General features: G+C 45.7%; 1 protein-coding gene across 4 annotated transcripts in view; it reads right to left on the bottom strand.

Moving 5' to 3' along the window:
* Nucleotides 1–15,319, bottom strand: part of PAPPA (pappalysin 1) — a 267,221-nt gene that overhangs the window by 176,389 nt on the left and 75,513 nt on the right. For 3 of the 4 annotated variants that reach the window (XM_086413907.1, XM_086413905.1, XM_086413906.1), the window contains 2 exons: nucleotides 12,370–12,491; nucleotides 4,022–4,520 (listed from right to left, as the gene is read on the bottom strand). In XM_086413907.1, coding sequence (XP_086270033.1) covers nucleotides 4,022–4,520; nucleotides 12,370–12,491 — 621 coding nt within the window. The remainder of the gene's footprint in view (nucleotides 1–4,021; nucleotides 4,521–12,369; nucleotides 12,492–15,319) is intronic. The other variant, XM_086413908.1, reaches the window with a different exon arrangement.

The following is a 15,319-nucleotide window of genomic DNA, read 5'->3' as shown; positions in this document are numbered from 1 at the left end:
AGGAGGAAATGGCAACCCACTCCAGTATTCCTGCCTGGGAAATCCCATGGCCAGAGGAGCCTGCTGGGCTATAGCAAAAGAGTCGGACACGACTGAGCGACTAAACAAACACAACTACTCCCATTACCAGCTGTATTAGGTTGGATAATTCAGTCTTCTGAGCTTTGGCCTTTTTCTCTGAGCTTTACCTGCCTCATAAATACGTGAAAGGCACTTAAAGCAGAGTCAACATTCAGTAAGTGGTTATTAGATTATTATCGTTACCATTATCCACAAACTACACCTTTCACTGGGACATGCAGAACCAGTGAGGTCCATGCTGGGTACTGAGTCAGAGATAAACTGTCTCTGCCAAGTCCCTTTTACTATTAAAAAACAACCAACCAAAGAGAACGAATCACCTAAGAACAACTCCTATCCACAGAGAAAAGCTTTATATGTTGTCCCCTCACTTTACAGGCAGGAAAAAAATAAACAAAGGTGAAGCAACGTGCCTTCACGTCACATAGGGAGTTAGGAGCGGAGTCAGCACGGGTCCCCTTTTCCTCTGTCAGTCTCAGACCTCACTTAATGGAGAGCTTCCACTTACGGGAGACAGTCTGCAGTTCTGCCTCGCGCTGGCCAAGAGCAATCAGTCTACGAGCAGCGCCCATCGGGTAAGCACAGAAGCCTCTCCCTTCATCAATGTCATACCTTGGGAAACTATCTGCAGTATAGATAACAGAAAGAATAAATATTTTTGTTGAGAGAAAAAAATGAAGACAAAGGTCAAAGGGAATCATGTAATGGGTTGAGTCAGGGCAGAAAAAGAAAGCATTTTTTCTCTCCCTCCTCTTTTTCTCCAAAACAGTCTTTATATAGAACTTGTCTAAGAGCCAATTTATTTGATATGGAAAAAATGTGAAAGCAGTGAAACACACACACACACACACACACACACACACACAAAGAGGTATTTGTGTTGGAGTTTAGAACTCGAATTACCAAGAGATAAAGGAGTTGAAATAGTAGGTTGACTTGGAACGATATTTTATTTTTTCAGAGTCTCAGAGAACTTTCAAGTCAGGAAACGGAACCCGGCCCGGCCCAGGTCTCCAATAAATTCCTTGGGACTCGAGAAAGACAAAGAGGAAAAGGTCAATGAAGGACTCAGTCTAGCCCTTGTGCCTGCAACATAGTCGGGGCAAAAGACACGTTTGTTGAGGATGAAGGGGCAAATGGTACACAGTCTGGACCTGAAGAGTGGTGATTTGGGAGCAAATCGGCCTAGGACTTGGCATTTTTACCAAGCGGTTAAGGTCTTCAGCAATACAGTGTGAGTGTCTAAGGAAAGAGGACCAAGTCATCTCTGAAATCTACGGCTCCCAGCACAGACTATGGCACCTCGAATGTTCTCAGTACATACTTGTAAATTGAATGAGCAGTCAGTCGTGTGAGTAAAGAGAACTGGGAGCTTCCTGGGGCTTAGAGATCAGTGAGAATAATAACTAGTAAACTTCAAACAGCATCAGAATCATCTGGAGATGTCCTGTATGCAGAGTTTCTTAGTCAGCAGTCTGGGCTGGGGCCTAAGAACCTGCCCTTTCTAAATTCTCAGATCCTGTTGATGCTGCTGGTCTGGGCCACACTTCAAGAGCCTGCTTTGGTGCAGAGGTTCTTAAACTTGGCTGCAAGTTAGAATCAACCAGTGAGATGTTAAAGGCCTAAGGGTTATGCCTCATTTTCCTACTAAATAAATATCTGGGGCAGGACCAGGAGGAAGGAGGAGATGGGGATGTAAATGAGCTGGAGATGATTTTCAAATCCTTAAGTTTTGTAATGTGCAACTCAGTCTGAGAATCCCTCATCTAGTACAACCTCCTCCTCATGGATGTAAGGCCTCTGAGGTCCAGAAAGAGTAAGTGACTAGTCTGAGAACATACAGCAAGTTAGTGGCTTAGCTGAGAAGAGAACTTCCAGTGTTTTTACTTCTTTAGTGCAATCTACCATCCTGTACTTATCAACCCATGCTAGCTCTTACAGGCTCACAACTCCAGGCTAAAAAAAAAAAAAAAAAGAGCTGTGTCTAAGTTGAGGTTTTAAGACATCTATTATTTCTTCTCTTCCTTGTTTTATACAGAAATGTTAAGTGGATGCATATTTATAGAATGTTACCATTCTAGACAAGTGAGGAGATGGAAGAGATGGGGTTATGGAGGATTCTCAAGGCAAGACGGTCTTTTAAGTACATCCTCAAACACAAACCAAGGGCTCCCTCTCAGTTCTTAAACAGATGTTCTTCATCTCTGAGTCAATGAACGGGCAAGGGTTTGCTTGCAATGTGCACGTTAATTGCCGGCCTTGTAAAAGGAAGTGCTGGTAAAGTGTCTGAAAGTGGTTCTGTCTCTTAAAGAGATTAAAAGTTTCCTCCAGAACTTGGTTTCTATTAATAACTGGCTTAGCACATATTTTCAAACAGACAGAGCAGAGATTGTGTCTTATATCATCTTAGAACCAAAGAAAGTGCAACAAAAGGCCCATAGTTACCATCGACTTCAACATTTTCATCAGACAGAGAGTAAATCAAAACTCAAAGAGATTGACTGATTTATCTAGCATGAGTAAGTGGAACAGCTGGGGCTAGACACAAGGTGTCTGACTCCTGAGCTATTGTTCTTTTCAGTTCTCAAAATGTTCCCTATCTATGTCACTTGTACATAGAAGAGGTGAGGTTCAACAGATGTGACTTCATAGACTCTTCATAGACTTCATATCCACACTAGGTGAGGCTAAGGCTCCCTCATTTGTTAAATTAAAGCAGAACTTGGAATCACATCTTTAATTAAACAGTGGTTAAGTGCACTGGCTTTGGAGCCAGGATGAATTCCAATCCTGATCTCACCACTTCCTAAGTATGTGATCTTGGACAAGTGACTTCACATCTCTAAGCTACAGTTTCCTTCTGTAAAATGAGAAGGAGACTAAGGCTGTGGTTGTGGAGAGGATGAAATAAGTCAGAGATGCAAAGACAGTAACCCATGGCTTGGCAGAGAGGAAAAGCACTCATGGCTTCATAATAAGGTGGTGCCTGTCATGAAACATAAATCCTTAGGATATTTAAGGAAGAAGTGATAGAGAGATGACTTGAGAAAGGAATATTAAGAACAAACATTATCTCACATCCAAGCAACGAGTACCCAAAAAGAATCATGGAGACCTAGAGCTGCGAGGGTGCCGAAGAATCAAATGGGTATGAACCTCTCTTCTTCATTGGAAAACAAAGACGGTTACTGGTTATGCTCACCTGCCATCATTATCCCACTCCAGTACTCTTGCCTGGAAAATCCCATGGATGGAGGAGCCTGGTGGGCTTGCAGTCCATGGGGTCGCTAAGAGTCGGACATGACTGAGCGACTTCACTTTCACTTTTCACTTTCATGCTTTGGAGAAGGAAATGGCAACCCACTCCAGTGTTCTTGCCTGGAGAATCCCAGAGACAGGGGAGCCTGGTGGGCTGCTGTCTATGGGGTCACACAGAGTCGGACACAACTGACATGACTTAGCAGCAGCAGCAGCCATCATTATTTTTAAGCAAACATTTGAGAACATGCCCAGTTCCCAGCCAACCTGCTGTAACTTCACCCTTTCCTCAAAAGGCAACCACAGTGCAAGAATACACTTCCATGTAATCTAAAAAGGAGATCATTAGCAAACTCCAGTTCTTGTATTTTCATTACTAATAAATGACTTTCTTGCTAATCTCATCCAACCTCCTTCATTTCACTGTTGGGAAAAGTAAGCTACAGAGAGGTCAGAGAGGCTTAGAGTCCCAGGTTAGACCTGCCACCAGCATTCAGGACTCATGGTTCTTGGTCTGCTGTTCTTCCCACCATATCAACTCACCCAACACCAGGTGACAAATCCCCAGAGGTGAGTCTGTGATCACCCTCCTTCCAGTGCAGGACACTCTGACCCTCCTCACATCCCTCTGCAACCCCCCGCCCCCTACCTGATCATCTCCCTGTCCAGAGAGCACACTTACGTGTCTGTGAACCTTCTACTGAAGTGCAGGGTGGAGGCCACGTCCACCTGGAGAGGAGGATCCCGGACCACCTTGTACTGCAGCGGCTTACACTCCAGGCAGAGTGGGCTGTCTGCCACGGAGGTCAGCATGGCCGCATCAATCTCCAGGTGCTCATCCAACGTGTAGATCTGGACGCCATACACCTCCTCTCCCACATCCTGGAGCTTGATGGTCAGTGGGACATCACAGAAGACGTTCTGAGGCCCCAGGGAGATGTTATTCCCACTGACACCCAAGAGTTTGATGTCATTGACAGCCCCACTAGAGTCCCAGTCAGTGGAGACAAAGGTCACCCAGACGGTCAAAGACTCGGGAACCAAGGGGTAGCGGAATCTCAGGTCAAGGTGGCAGCCCTGGGGCTCAGGGCAGGCTGGAGGGACCGTGTGTGGGTTGACGGCTGAATTGGGGCTCCAGGTGCGGACGCTGGACTTACAGGGCTGCTCAACATCTGGATGACCTGTGGACAAGAGATGAGGATATGAGCTCTGAAAGTCCTCAGAGTTTCCTGTAGCCCTCAGGAGATACTGGCCAGACTAGGACACAGAGGGAAGGTAAAAAGACAGGGAAGATTCTCAGTGTCTTGGTGAATCTGCTGTGCTCACAGCACTCGTGCTCACTCCTACCCCAGTGACGTGGATCTGAACGAACTGAATCACGAGACGTTTGGTCAAAATTACCTTCAAATAAGTTGCTTACAATGGAGTTGCTGCCCAAACTATCCTTCCTCGTCTCTCACTTGATGGAAAGAAAGAAGGGATGCATGCTAAACATCCATTATGTCCTCTGAACCAGTTTAATTCTTGCAAGGACTCATTTCTGAGGTGAGGCCACCAAGGCTTAGAGATGTGGCGTGAACTAACCAGAGTCTCACAGCTTGATGTGTAAAAGTCAGCACTAGAGCCTAGCTCCGTCTCATCCTGAAGTTCTCGTTCTCGAGACTGAACGTGAGAGCCACTAAATAAACTAGGCTCCCTCTGGTACAACCTGCTTGTAAGGACAGAAGGGCCAGAAACCTCCAGCGAAGAGGAGGTGAGTTATGATAGCTTCCGCCTCTTGGGCTGAGTTTCCGTGGAGGAAACTGTCTAGAACCCTGAATGACAGAGCTGGAACGCAGCCCTGGAGCCATCTTATCTCTTGCCTCCCCTCTTCTACATGAGGTCATTCCATGCCACGGAGCTTCTCTGAGCCCTGTCCAGCTGGACTCAGGGAGGGGAGGGCTGCTTGGGAGGGGGGAGAAGGAAGGAGAGAGTCTTCCAGTCTTTCCCCAGGGAGACGATGCCTCATCCCCACTGATCTCAGCCTGAGCAGTGACTTCTGAATTTTTCTCGGCTGAGATCATTAGTCCTAGACCCTCAGAGAACTCTCCTTTGCACTGCTGAGAAAAGTAATCAGGACTCAGTGCAATGACTGGCTTTGATTTATGTAAGGGTGTCTAGCAAGAGATACACATCAGCTGGTGAGGGGAGGATGGGAGATCTCAGGTTGTCCTGTGAGCCACATTCTTTTTTTCCCCCTTTAAATCAGTGGTTGATAGGGGTGGAGGGGCTGGATATTTCAAAAGCAAAAGGGGGAAAAAGAAAACATCAATCTTAGCCTGAAAAGGCTTTATGATAATGTTACAGATAATAGGAATCACCACAATATGAAAACTAGAAACTGATTTTGGGTGGAAAAGCCATTCCAGTGAAAGTTGTTAAGTATCTCCAATCCCCTTGCCTCTGCCCAGCCAAGGGAGTAAGAGATGATGTCCAGGGGAGATGAGAAAGAGAAGAGAAAAAGAGGAGCGAGAATGGGCAAGGGAGGCAGGGGAGGGGCCAAGGACAAGGAAAATTGAAAAGACTCTTTAGATACAACACATCAGAACAAGAAGAGATGGATACAGCTACAAGGTTCCCTCCACCTTTCCTTGGCCAACTTCATTTATTACCTTTGGCAAATGCTGGATAGAAGAGACCAGCTGTTCAAGTCAAAGGCACAAATAAGGCTGAAGTCTTTCTTTCTGTCAATTCTCCAACCCAAGGAGCTCCTGAATCCTTTTGACTTTGTGGGTCTTTTGGTACTTATGTAGCACTTAATCATTCAAAAAGCCTTATCAAGGACAGTGTTTCAATGCATACAAAGCACATTCCTTAGCCATTAATGTATTCACCTGATTCTCAGCAAAATCCTATAAGATGGTTGTCATTTTGCTTCTGTTTGGCAGCTCTGTTTTCCTCAGTTGCCACCTCAGTGATTTATACAGTGCCTGCCCAGCAACAGGAAGCACAGCGCACACTCGATAGATATTTAAGTGAAGACTCTCCTAGTGCGTTCATATGGAGTTAAAGAAGTGAAGGGTCCACGGACTATGAGAGCCTGCTATGTAATGGTATGTTCCAGGTGAGCACCCCCGCTGTCCCTCACCATGCATTCTCCTGGAGCTGACAAGGAATGGAGAGATCTTTCTCCCTTCCTTGGAGAAAATGACTTTCAGTGGTGGGAAGCCACAGGAGAGCAAAGATGACAAATCTGTTTGGCTCCGATTTTCATCCCTGGTTTCTTGTTAATCAACAGAGAGACCAAATGCTTTCCAAAGGATAAGAAACTAAGCTTGATCATTATGCTCAAGTAAGTCAATAGGACTAGAAATATTAGCAAAGTGTGAGCTTGTCTGGTTATCAGAACAAACTTTTAGATGTAAAAAAAAAAAAAAAAGAGTTTCAAGGGGCACTGAGTCCCTTTAATAGCACCAGGCTTCACACACTGACCATCCTCTGTGTGCTGGGCATTGTGCCAAGCATGTTACATGCCTCAACTCTTTTCATCCTGCCAATAAGTCTATGACGTTGGTCTTATGAAACTCATTTTACGGAAGAGGAAACAGAGCCTCAGATGTTAAGTAATTCCATGGTGGGCAGCAGAATACTTGTGATGCTGTGGGTCCAGAGAGCATGCCAAACTTTGAAGGAATAAACATGGGTTACAATATCAATTATACAGCTTCTCACCATACTACCTACTCTAACGATGTCTACCCTACAAGGGGTACTATAAAACTCAAATGGGATGAGATAGTTAATAGACGAACATATTCACAAAGACATTAGCTCTGCTTTGACACATAAGGGAGAATTAACAAGTGAAAGCCTGGGAAGAGGAGTTATTCCAAGCAAAGAGAACAGTTAATAGAGAAAGTGAAATAAGATGATTGTGGTTTTGAGTAAGTGGTAAGGCCGGCAAAATAAGCTGAGCCCAGATTATGAAGGGTTTTGTGTGTCACTTTAAGGAAACTGAACTTCATGCTAAGACAGCTGGGGAGTTAGTGAAGACTTTCAAGCAAGCAAATGAAGGTTGTCTTTCAGAAAAACCAACATTTAGAGTCATAGATACTCTCCATCTATCCATCTATCCATCCATTCATCTACCTTTCCACCCATCCATCCATCCATCGGTCCACCCACCCACCCACCCATCCATCCATCCAGAGAATGGCTGCCTCTGTCTGTGTCCAGGGCTAGGTTATAGTCCCTGGAAGAACAGGTTTTGCAGACATGGTCTCTGTTCTCATGGAGCTTCCAGTCTAATGGAATCAGTTAACAAAATACTGTATCAGTGCAGATAATACACAACTCTTGCCTGTACCAAGGGAACATGAGAGGCAAGGAGGACAAATCAGAGTCCCTAAGGAGGAAAAATGAACACACCCAGGAGACTGATAAGCTGGGTGGTGACAAATTTGGGAGAAAGGTTGAGAAAAGGAAAGGGAAGGAAAGGTGGGGAGGAGGAGGATAGATAGGGAAGGGGAAAAGAGGGAAAGGAATGGGAGGGAGGGTAGAAGGGAAGGAAGGGGAAAGGAAAGAAAGCAAGGGGCAAGGAACAAAAGTACTTCGGAACTGTTACTTCATTACAAGTACATACCTTTTTTATATGAAAAGTCACATGTTTATATAAGCTATCCACTAGAGATCAGGCAATATATGTGTGTGAAATATATTTATACAAACCCACACTGATTTAAATTTACATTTATGACAATCTGTACAGATGTCTATTATATATCTTTGTGTATATACACTGCAGCTCTTGACACAAATACTGTTTATAAAAACTCGGTGCCAAGTTTTTTCTAGATGTATACTTCAGCACACCTGAAATATTCTGGGCACAAAAATGGGGAAAAGATTCACACAAGTAAGAAAAAAATGAAAACAGCCAGTGCCAATTGTTACCCTCTCACGGAAAACCCAGCAGTTGCCATGTGTTATATGCTTGCATAAGTGATCTAAACTGAGATTTGAGTCAATCAGATCTAGCTATCTGATTCCTGAGCTACGAGCGTGTCGTGGTATTGAATATCTCAGAAAATATTCATCTGTGAAGTACAGTGTTTGCTCAAGAGAAGGGAAAATAGGGTTTCTTTTTGGTACAACAACCACATTCTGTGGCCAAAGGCAAGAATTTCTGTGATTATATTTTTCCTGAAGTTCATAAGATGGAGTTAGTGGAACATAGTGAATATGCCATAAATATTTGTTAAGTGAAGAATTTTCTATCTTGTTAATGTGGAGTTAAAACTATGAGGTTGTGGCTCTGTGGAATATCCTAGCTGGAAAGGACATTCTGTTGATAAGATGCTATCTTCAGAGAAGCAAAGTGACTCACTCAAGGGCACAGAGCTCATTGATGGCCAGGCTCAGACCAAAACCCCAACCCCGTCATCCTCCCCACACCCATGCTCTTTCCCCTACCCCAAAGATACGTCTGGCATCGCTCACAGATTGGGGAGTTTTATGTTAGTTTGGGAAGTCCAAAAACTTAAACACGCAAAGATAAATAGGATGAAAATGAGTTGAGAAAAACATTGCAGAGCTTGGCTCATGGAAAAGTTTATTTCTTCAAGAATATTAAAAGGGTCTGAGCCAAATGGATCACAGAGCCTGTAATAGGATGCTCTAAAAAAAGAACAGTGTCTTTTCCTGGCCTGCGTGCACTAAATTTGCATATCCTAAAGGAAAACCCAGGGCTGCTGGGTTTTCTTGGAGGCCTCAGTCGACTCTGGGTACAGGGGAGGTGGTTCAACACTTCAGTGGGATTCTGCCCCGCAACTCCTGCTTTAAGAGGGTCAGGGATGAACCAGGAGCAGACCTAACCAATTGATAGTTTGGTTGGATGGTGGCGTGGGATGCAGGGAATTGTTTCATTCATTCAGGTGGTAGAACAAACTGAGATGATTTTAGCCAGAAAAGTCTCAGGGTAGAGTCTTGCTACTTCCTTCACCCAGTGTGCACGTGTGCACGCTCAGTCGTGTCTGATTCTTTGCAACACCATGGACTGTAGTACACCAGGCTCCTCGGCGCATGGAGTTTCCCAGGCAAGAATACTGGAGTGCATTGCTATTTCCTATACCTGGGGATCTTTCTAACCCATGGATCAAACTCACACGTCTTGCTTGCTCTGCACTGACAGGTAGAACTCTTTACCACTATGCCACCTGGGAAGCCCCACCGTCCTCCCAAAACAGCCACCGAGATGCACCCTTCTCCCCTCCCCCCAAACCCCACCCCAGGTCTACTCAACCCCCAACCTCCTCATCACAGAGCAGACCAGGTGATCTTTCATAACAGGCACATCTCACCATCTCCCAGACCCCTGCCAAGGCACGTGGCATCTCCTTACGACCCTCAGAAGAGTCCAAACCCATCCTCATCTGGTCATTACACATCTCACCCCAGCTCAACTGCTTCCTAGTCTATACCTTTCTCTCCATACCCATTTAAGTTCCTACTCCATTACTGAAGAGCTTTTGTTCTTGTACATAGTATCTATGTCATTACCATATAGTGGATTAAAACTAAGAGGCTTTAAAACACAGGAACACATACGCATGCATCCCGTTAGCTATCTAAGCAGTATGACATCACGTGCCATGCAGTCGCTGGGAAGCACCACTGGACACTCAGGAGAGAAAGTGAGTGAAAAAGGTAAACTGTGTCATAGTATTATTATGAAAATATCTTTTCCTTGGAGGACACACGAAGAAGCCTTAGGAGGCCCTTAAGTCTCCAGATCACACTAAAATGACCAGTGATTTCAACAGTCAACTCCTCTCACATTCTTAAATGCATCTTGCTGACTGATATGCTGACATTTCCTCAGCGGGGCGTGAGTCTCAGTTTGTGGGGAGGTCCCCCACTTTCTACTTGTCTCCCTGTACTCTGGAGGTCTATCAGCACCAGCTTCATTACACCAGATGGAGAACGCTCCCGGATACTCATCTGACTCTCGTATCAGATAGCCAGCTCTGCAGAGTCCCCGTGCCCATCACGGTGTCTGCCTGGCGCATAGTCCCTGCGGTGGGCAGAGAGGAGATGGGTTTGTTCCTTGCATGGAAGAGACACAGATCTTCTTCTGGGAGAACCCAACGTGGGTTCAGTTTGGGTGAAAAAGTCACCATTGCAGATTTCAGAAGAACTTTCTAGCAGATGGTGCTAGAATGCGGAGAGCAGGGAAATACATGAGCCGGTGCCGGGCGCACACACAGGGGATTTCTGCCCAGGGTGGGAATTGGGGCCGGGTGACCCCAGGCGTCCCTTCCACGTCTGACAGCCCGTGATTCTGTGAGGCCGAGCTGAGGGCTTCTCCCAGGCACCCCTTGGGCTTTCCATTCCTGGTGGATCTGTTTAGAGTTCCCCAGTTCGACTCTCCTTTTTATTTCAAGCTACTTTAGAAGATAACAGAGCACAGCGCTGTCATTTTTCTCCCTCACGTTTCCTCTCTGATCCTTCTCCCTTGCTTTATTCTATCTCTGGCTTTCTCTTTTTCAACCTTCTTTCTAAAAATATAAAGGAGAATGGGGGAGTTCTCACTGAACCTCAGTGAAGAGTCAGATTCTGCTTCCTCAGGTAGCCGGGGGTCCCTACCCAAAGACGGTTGGCATGAGCCACCCCTCAGAGCATGATGAGGGATTTGGGGTGGGGGGGGCTTCTGTGTGGACGTCTCCAAAGGCAACAGAGGGTGAGACAGAGGGCTGAGGCGGGTGTGGGGTTTCTGCCAGCCTGGTTTCGGGGACTAGACCTGCGCCTCAAAGAGAGAGATACCACTGAAGGACCCAGAATGGGCAATTGGCCATGAGATTCGCTATGTTGCAAGCGGTCTTGCTTCAGGGCCAAGTGACAGGGTGACAAAGCATTGGGTAAAAGAGACTTTTTTAATTTCTCTAGAAAACTGAGGGGCTGTGGCAGTGAGTGTAAGGGAGCAGAGGGACTGTTGGTCTGCAGGGAGGCCTGGGAGACTGACCCACCCCTAGCATGGAAGGTCTGTGGGTGGAGCCCACAACCACGGCCGTCCTGAGGTGCTTCCCTCCAGTGTCTTGCTGATACATGGATTCTGACAAGGAAATGACATGGCAGGAGTCCGAGAGGAAAAATTGCGACACATGGAAGACTGCCTTGGGTATTCACAGGAAGAACTACAGAAGAATCAAAGGCTGGTGATGCCTTGAAGTCTTCCAGTATGTGTGTTGATTCTGACGTGAGCTTGTTTGTACCCACAGGCTGTCAAGGTCTAGGGCACAGACAAACACACACACACACACACACACACACACGGTGTCTCATCAGGTATGTGGCCGTGGGCATTTGATTCCTCAGGGGCTTTGCTTCTTCATATGTAAAGTGGGATGACATACCCAGGACAGTTCAGGTGCTCAAAACGCCTTGTGCTGAACACATGCATGAATACTGGCCTTGATGGAGGGGAAAGGATACAAACTGCTAGCAATACAATGAATCAATTCTGGAGCTCTAACATACAGCACGGTGACGACAGTTAACAATACTGTGCTGAAAAACTGCATGACAAGTAGATCGTAAACACTCTCACTGCTCCCCACCCCCCCCCGGCAAAAAAAAAAACTGTGTGCAGTGACGGGTGTGGTGACTTTAAAATAAATGTGCTCTGCCATGCTAAGTCGCTTTAGTCGTGTCCGACTTTCTTTGACTCCATAGACTGTAGCCCACCAGACTCCTCTGTCCATGGAACTCTCCAGGCAAGAACACTGGAGTGGGTTGCCATTTTCTTCTCCAATGCATGAAAGTGAAAAGTGAAAGTGAAGTCGCTCGGTCGTGTCTGACTCTTAGCGACCCCATGGACTGCAGCCCACCAGGCTCCTCCATCCATGGGATTTTCCAGTCAAGAGTACTGGAGTGGGGTGCTGCTGCTTTCTCTGGATTGTACGTGAGAAAGACCATTAAAATTACAAAGCTCTATCTACACTGAAAGAGTTCTTTGCACACCCAACCTGCAAAAGAGCCCCCAGCCTGGCTTACCTTCTGCTTCCCGAGGACTCCAGTGTCCTGATGGGCCGCAGGGCATCGGGGAGGAGGCATTGAAGGCATACTGCACCAGGAATCTCCCTTCCAGGCAAAGGTCACATGCTGATCCCAATTCTCTAGGAGGCCAAGGAAAGAAGGAAACGCACCGACTTAGGAATGGTTGAATGAGTTCCTGACTCAACTGAGCCAAAGGTGTAGGCGACAACAAATTTGCTCCCCTGTCATCCTTATTCTTCCTTGGACTGTGAGGAGATCCAACCAGTCAATTCTAAAGGCAATCAACCCTGAATATTCACTGGAAGGACTGACGCTGAAGCTCCAATACTTTGACCACCTGACTCGAAGAGCAGACTCATTGGAAAAGATCCTGATGCTGGGCAAGACTGAAAGCAAAAGAAGGGGCCAGCAGAGAATGAGAGACTTAGAAAGCATCACTGACTCCACGGACATGAATTGCACTCCAGGAAATAGTGGAGGACAGAGGAGCCTGACGAGCTACAGTCCATGAGGTCACAAAGAGTCGGATGTGACTTAGAGGCTAAACAACAGTACTAAATCCTCCCTATCTTTGTCAGAGCTTCCAGAATATGATCATAAATGAAACTCCTCCCCACCACCCAGGAGGGCCTTTCTTGGGTCTAAGCGTTTTCTGTTCTGATGGTGGATAAACTTAAATTTAAAGCAGCCCAGACTTACTACCTGCACTATTTCTTCATTTCATCAATGATTCAAAGTTCCACTGAAGATTTGATATGTGGTTGTGAGAAAATCTTTTACCCATCGGACCTCAAATTTTATTCTTTTAACAATCTCTGTCTGGTACCTACTATGTGCAGGGATTATCAGGATCCTAGGTATTAAATAGGAAGAAGGAATGGTTCAGTTCCTTCAGCTGAAAATGACTGGGCTGAACTAGACAGTGCTTAAAGAACCTTCTAGCTCTGACATTCAGGGGATAGATGAGTCACTCTTGGATTTTACAGTCAAAAAGAGTTTCCTTACCATGCCACCTAATTCACTTCAGCAGCTTTCCAAGGGGCAAGCCAATCCCTCAGTGGGACAAACCCCAGCAGCGGAATATGACAGTGGCTTTCCCCATCAGCTGGTATCTTACGTCTGGATTCAATCTCCCTTTAACCACAATAGCCTTTGGGATCCTACTTGTTCTCCAGACTTGGCCCCTGTTCAGGAGATAGTTGCTAGGAAGGGAGAGGGATGATAGCCCTCTTCTCCTGTACTAGGGTGAGCAAGCCCCAAACTCTGAAAATCTGAGCAACTTCTACAGAGCTACTGGAGAGGGAAAATATCAAGAAAGGTCATAGCCCAACCCATTATTTCTCCAAATGCAATGGTCCTGCCAAAATCTCCTTCCTAAAAGAATCACCATCCTTCAGCAACCTGAAAGACACAAGGGAGGGACCCTATCTCAAGCCTTAGGGCTTTTGCTTCACAGGGAAGCTCCATAGCCCCAGGGCTCATGTGCTTGCTAACATCACAGTCTGAAGCTGGTCCTCCTTCCTCCTCCACCCAGCTGCCAGGGAGCTCATCCCCAAACCTAAATCTGAATACTTTCTGCCTCTGCTTATCTGCTAATATGGTGACCAACACATGTAGTTTAATGGCTGGATGGATAGATGGATAAATACCAGTCACTCCAACATGTTGCTAAGACTCATGACTAACCTAGTCTAGACCCTCAAATTGCGTATTTTGCATCATCAGCTTTATCATCAGAAATATGAAATCATACATAGGTATAATTTTATAAGCACACTAATATTTAGTGATAGAATGACTGGACAGTCTAAGGCCAATCTGCTCAATGGAACAGTAAGCAGTTGGTACAAATACTCATAAAGATCATTAAAATGTATGGAAAATGTGTTATAATGTTAAGGGAAGAGTCATATTCAAAACTGTACCTTATAGCAGCATCTCAATGCTGTTCAAATAACTTAATGTGACGAAATACTACCAGCAAATATTTCTAGGTGGTGGAACTCAGAATGATTCCTCTCTCCCTACTTCCATTCCTTCTGGTTTTCTGAACTTTCTCTGTATTTTCAGTATGTATGAGGTGTTCTTGAACTAGCAATAATGACAATTAAACAAATGTACTTGGAGGCAGAGGATGAAGAGTGGAGAGGGAGGTGCGCAGCACCAGTCTGGTTCCATTACAATGACCACAACCCATGCATAGCAGCTCAGAGTCACAGGACTGGCTTTATGACGACAATGAGATTACAAACATCCTTGTATGAATCCAGATCGCACTGATCTTAATGGTAACTGAGCTTTCTACTCTAGATGCCTTGCTTTAGAGGAAACACATGTAGTCACCTGTACTTCACTGAGTTCTTGACAACTGTTCAGTTCAGTTCAGTCGCTCAGTCGTGTTCGACTCTTTGCGACCCCATGAATCACAGCACGCCAGGCCTCCCTGTCCATCACCATCTCCCAGAGTTCACTCAAACTCACATCCATCGAGTCAGTGATGCCATCCAGCCATCTCATCTTCTGTCGTCCCCTTCTCCTCCTGCCCCCAATCCCTTCCAGCATCAGACTCTTTTCCAATGAGTCAGCTCTTCACATGAGGTGGCCAAAGTACTGGAGTTTCAGCTTTAGCATCATTCCTTCCAAAGAACACCCAGGGCTGATCTCCTTTAGAATGGACTGTTTGGATCTCCTTGCAGTCCAAGGGACTCTCAAGAGTCTCCTCCAACACCACAGTTCAAAAGCATCAGTTCTTCGGTGCTCAGCCTTCTTCACAGTCCAACTCTCGAATCCATACATGACCACTGGAAAAACCATAGCCTTGACTAAACGGACCTTTGTTGGCAAAGTAATGTTTCTGCTTTTCAATATGCTCTCTAGGTTGGTCATAGCTTTCCTTCCAAGGAGTAAGTGTCTTTTAATTTCATGGCTGCAGTCACCATCTGCAGTG

Source organism: Bos grunniens, chromosome 8 (assembly GCF_055505025.1).
Source record: "Bos grunniens cultivar Pamir isolate PY7600 chromosome 8, Bosgru_T2T1.0, whole genome shotgun sequence".
Lineage (NCBI taxonomy): Eukaryota > Metazoa > Chordata > Mammalia > Artiodactyla > Bovidae > Bos > Bos grunniens.
This window is presented reverse-complemented; position numbering and strand designations above follow the sequence as displayed.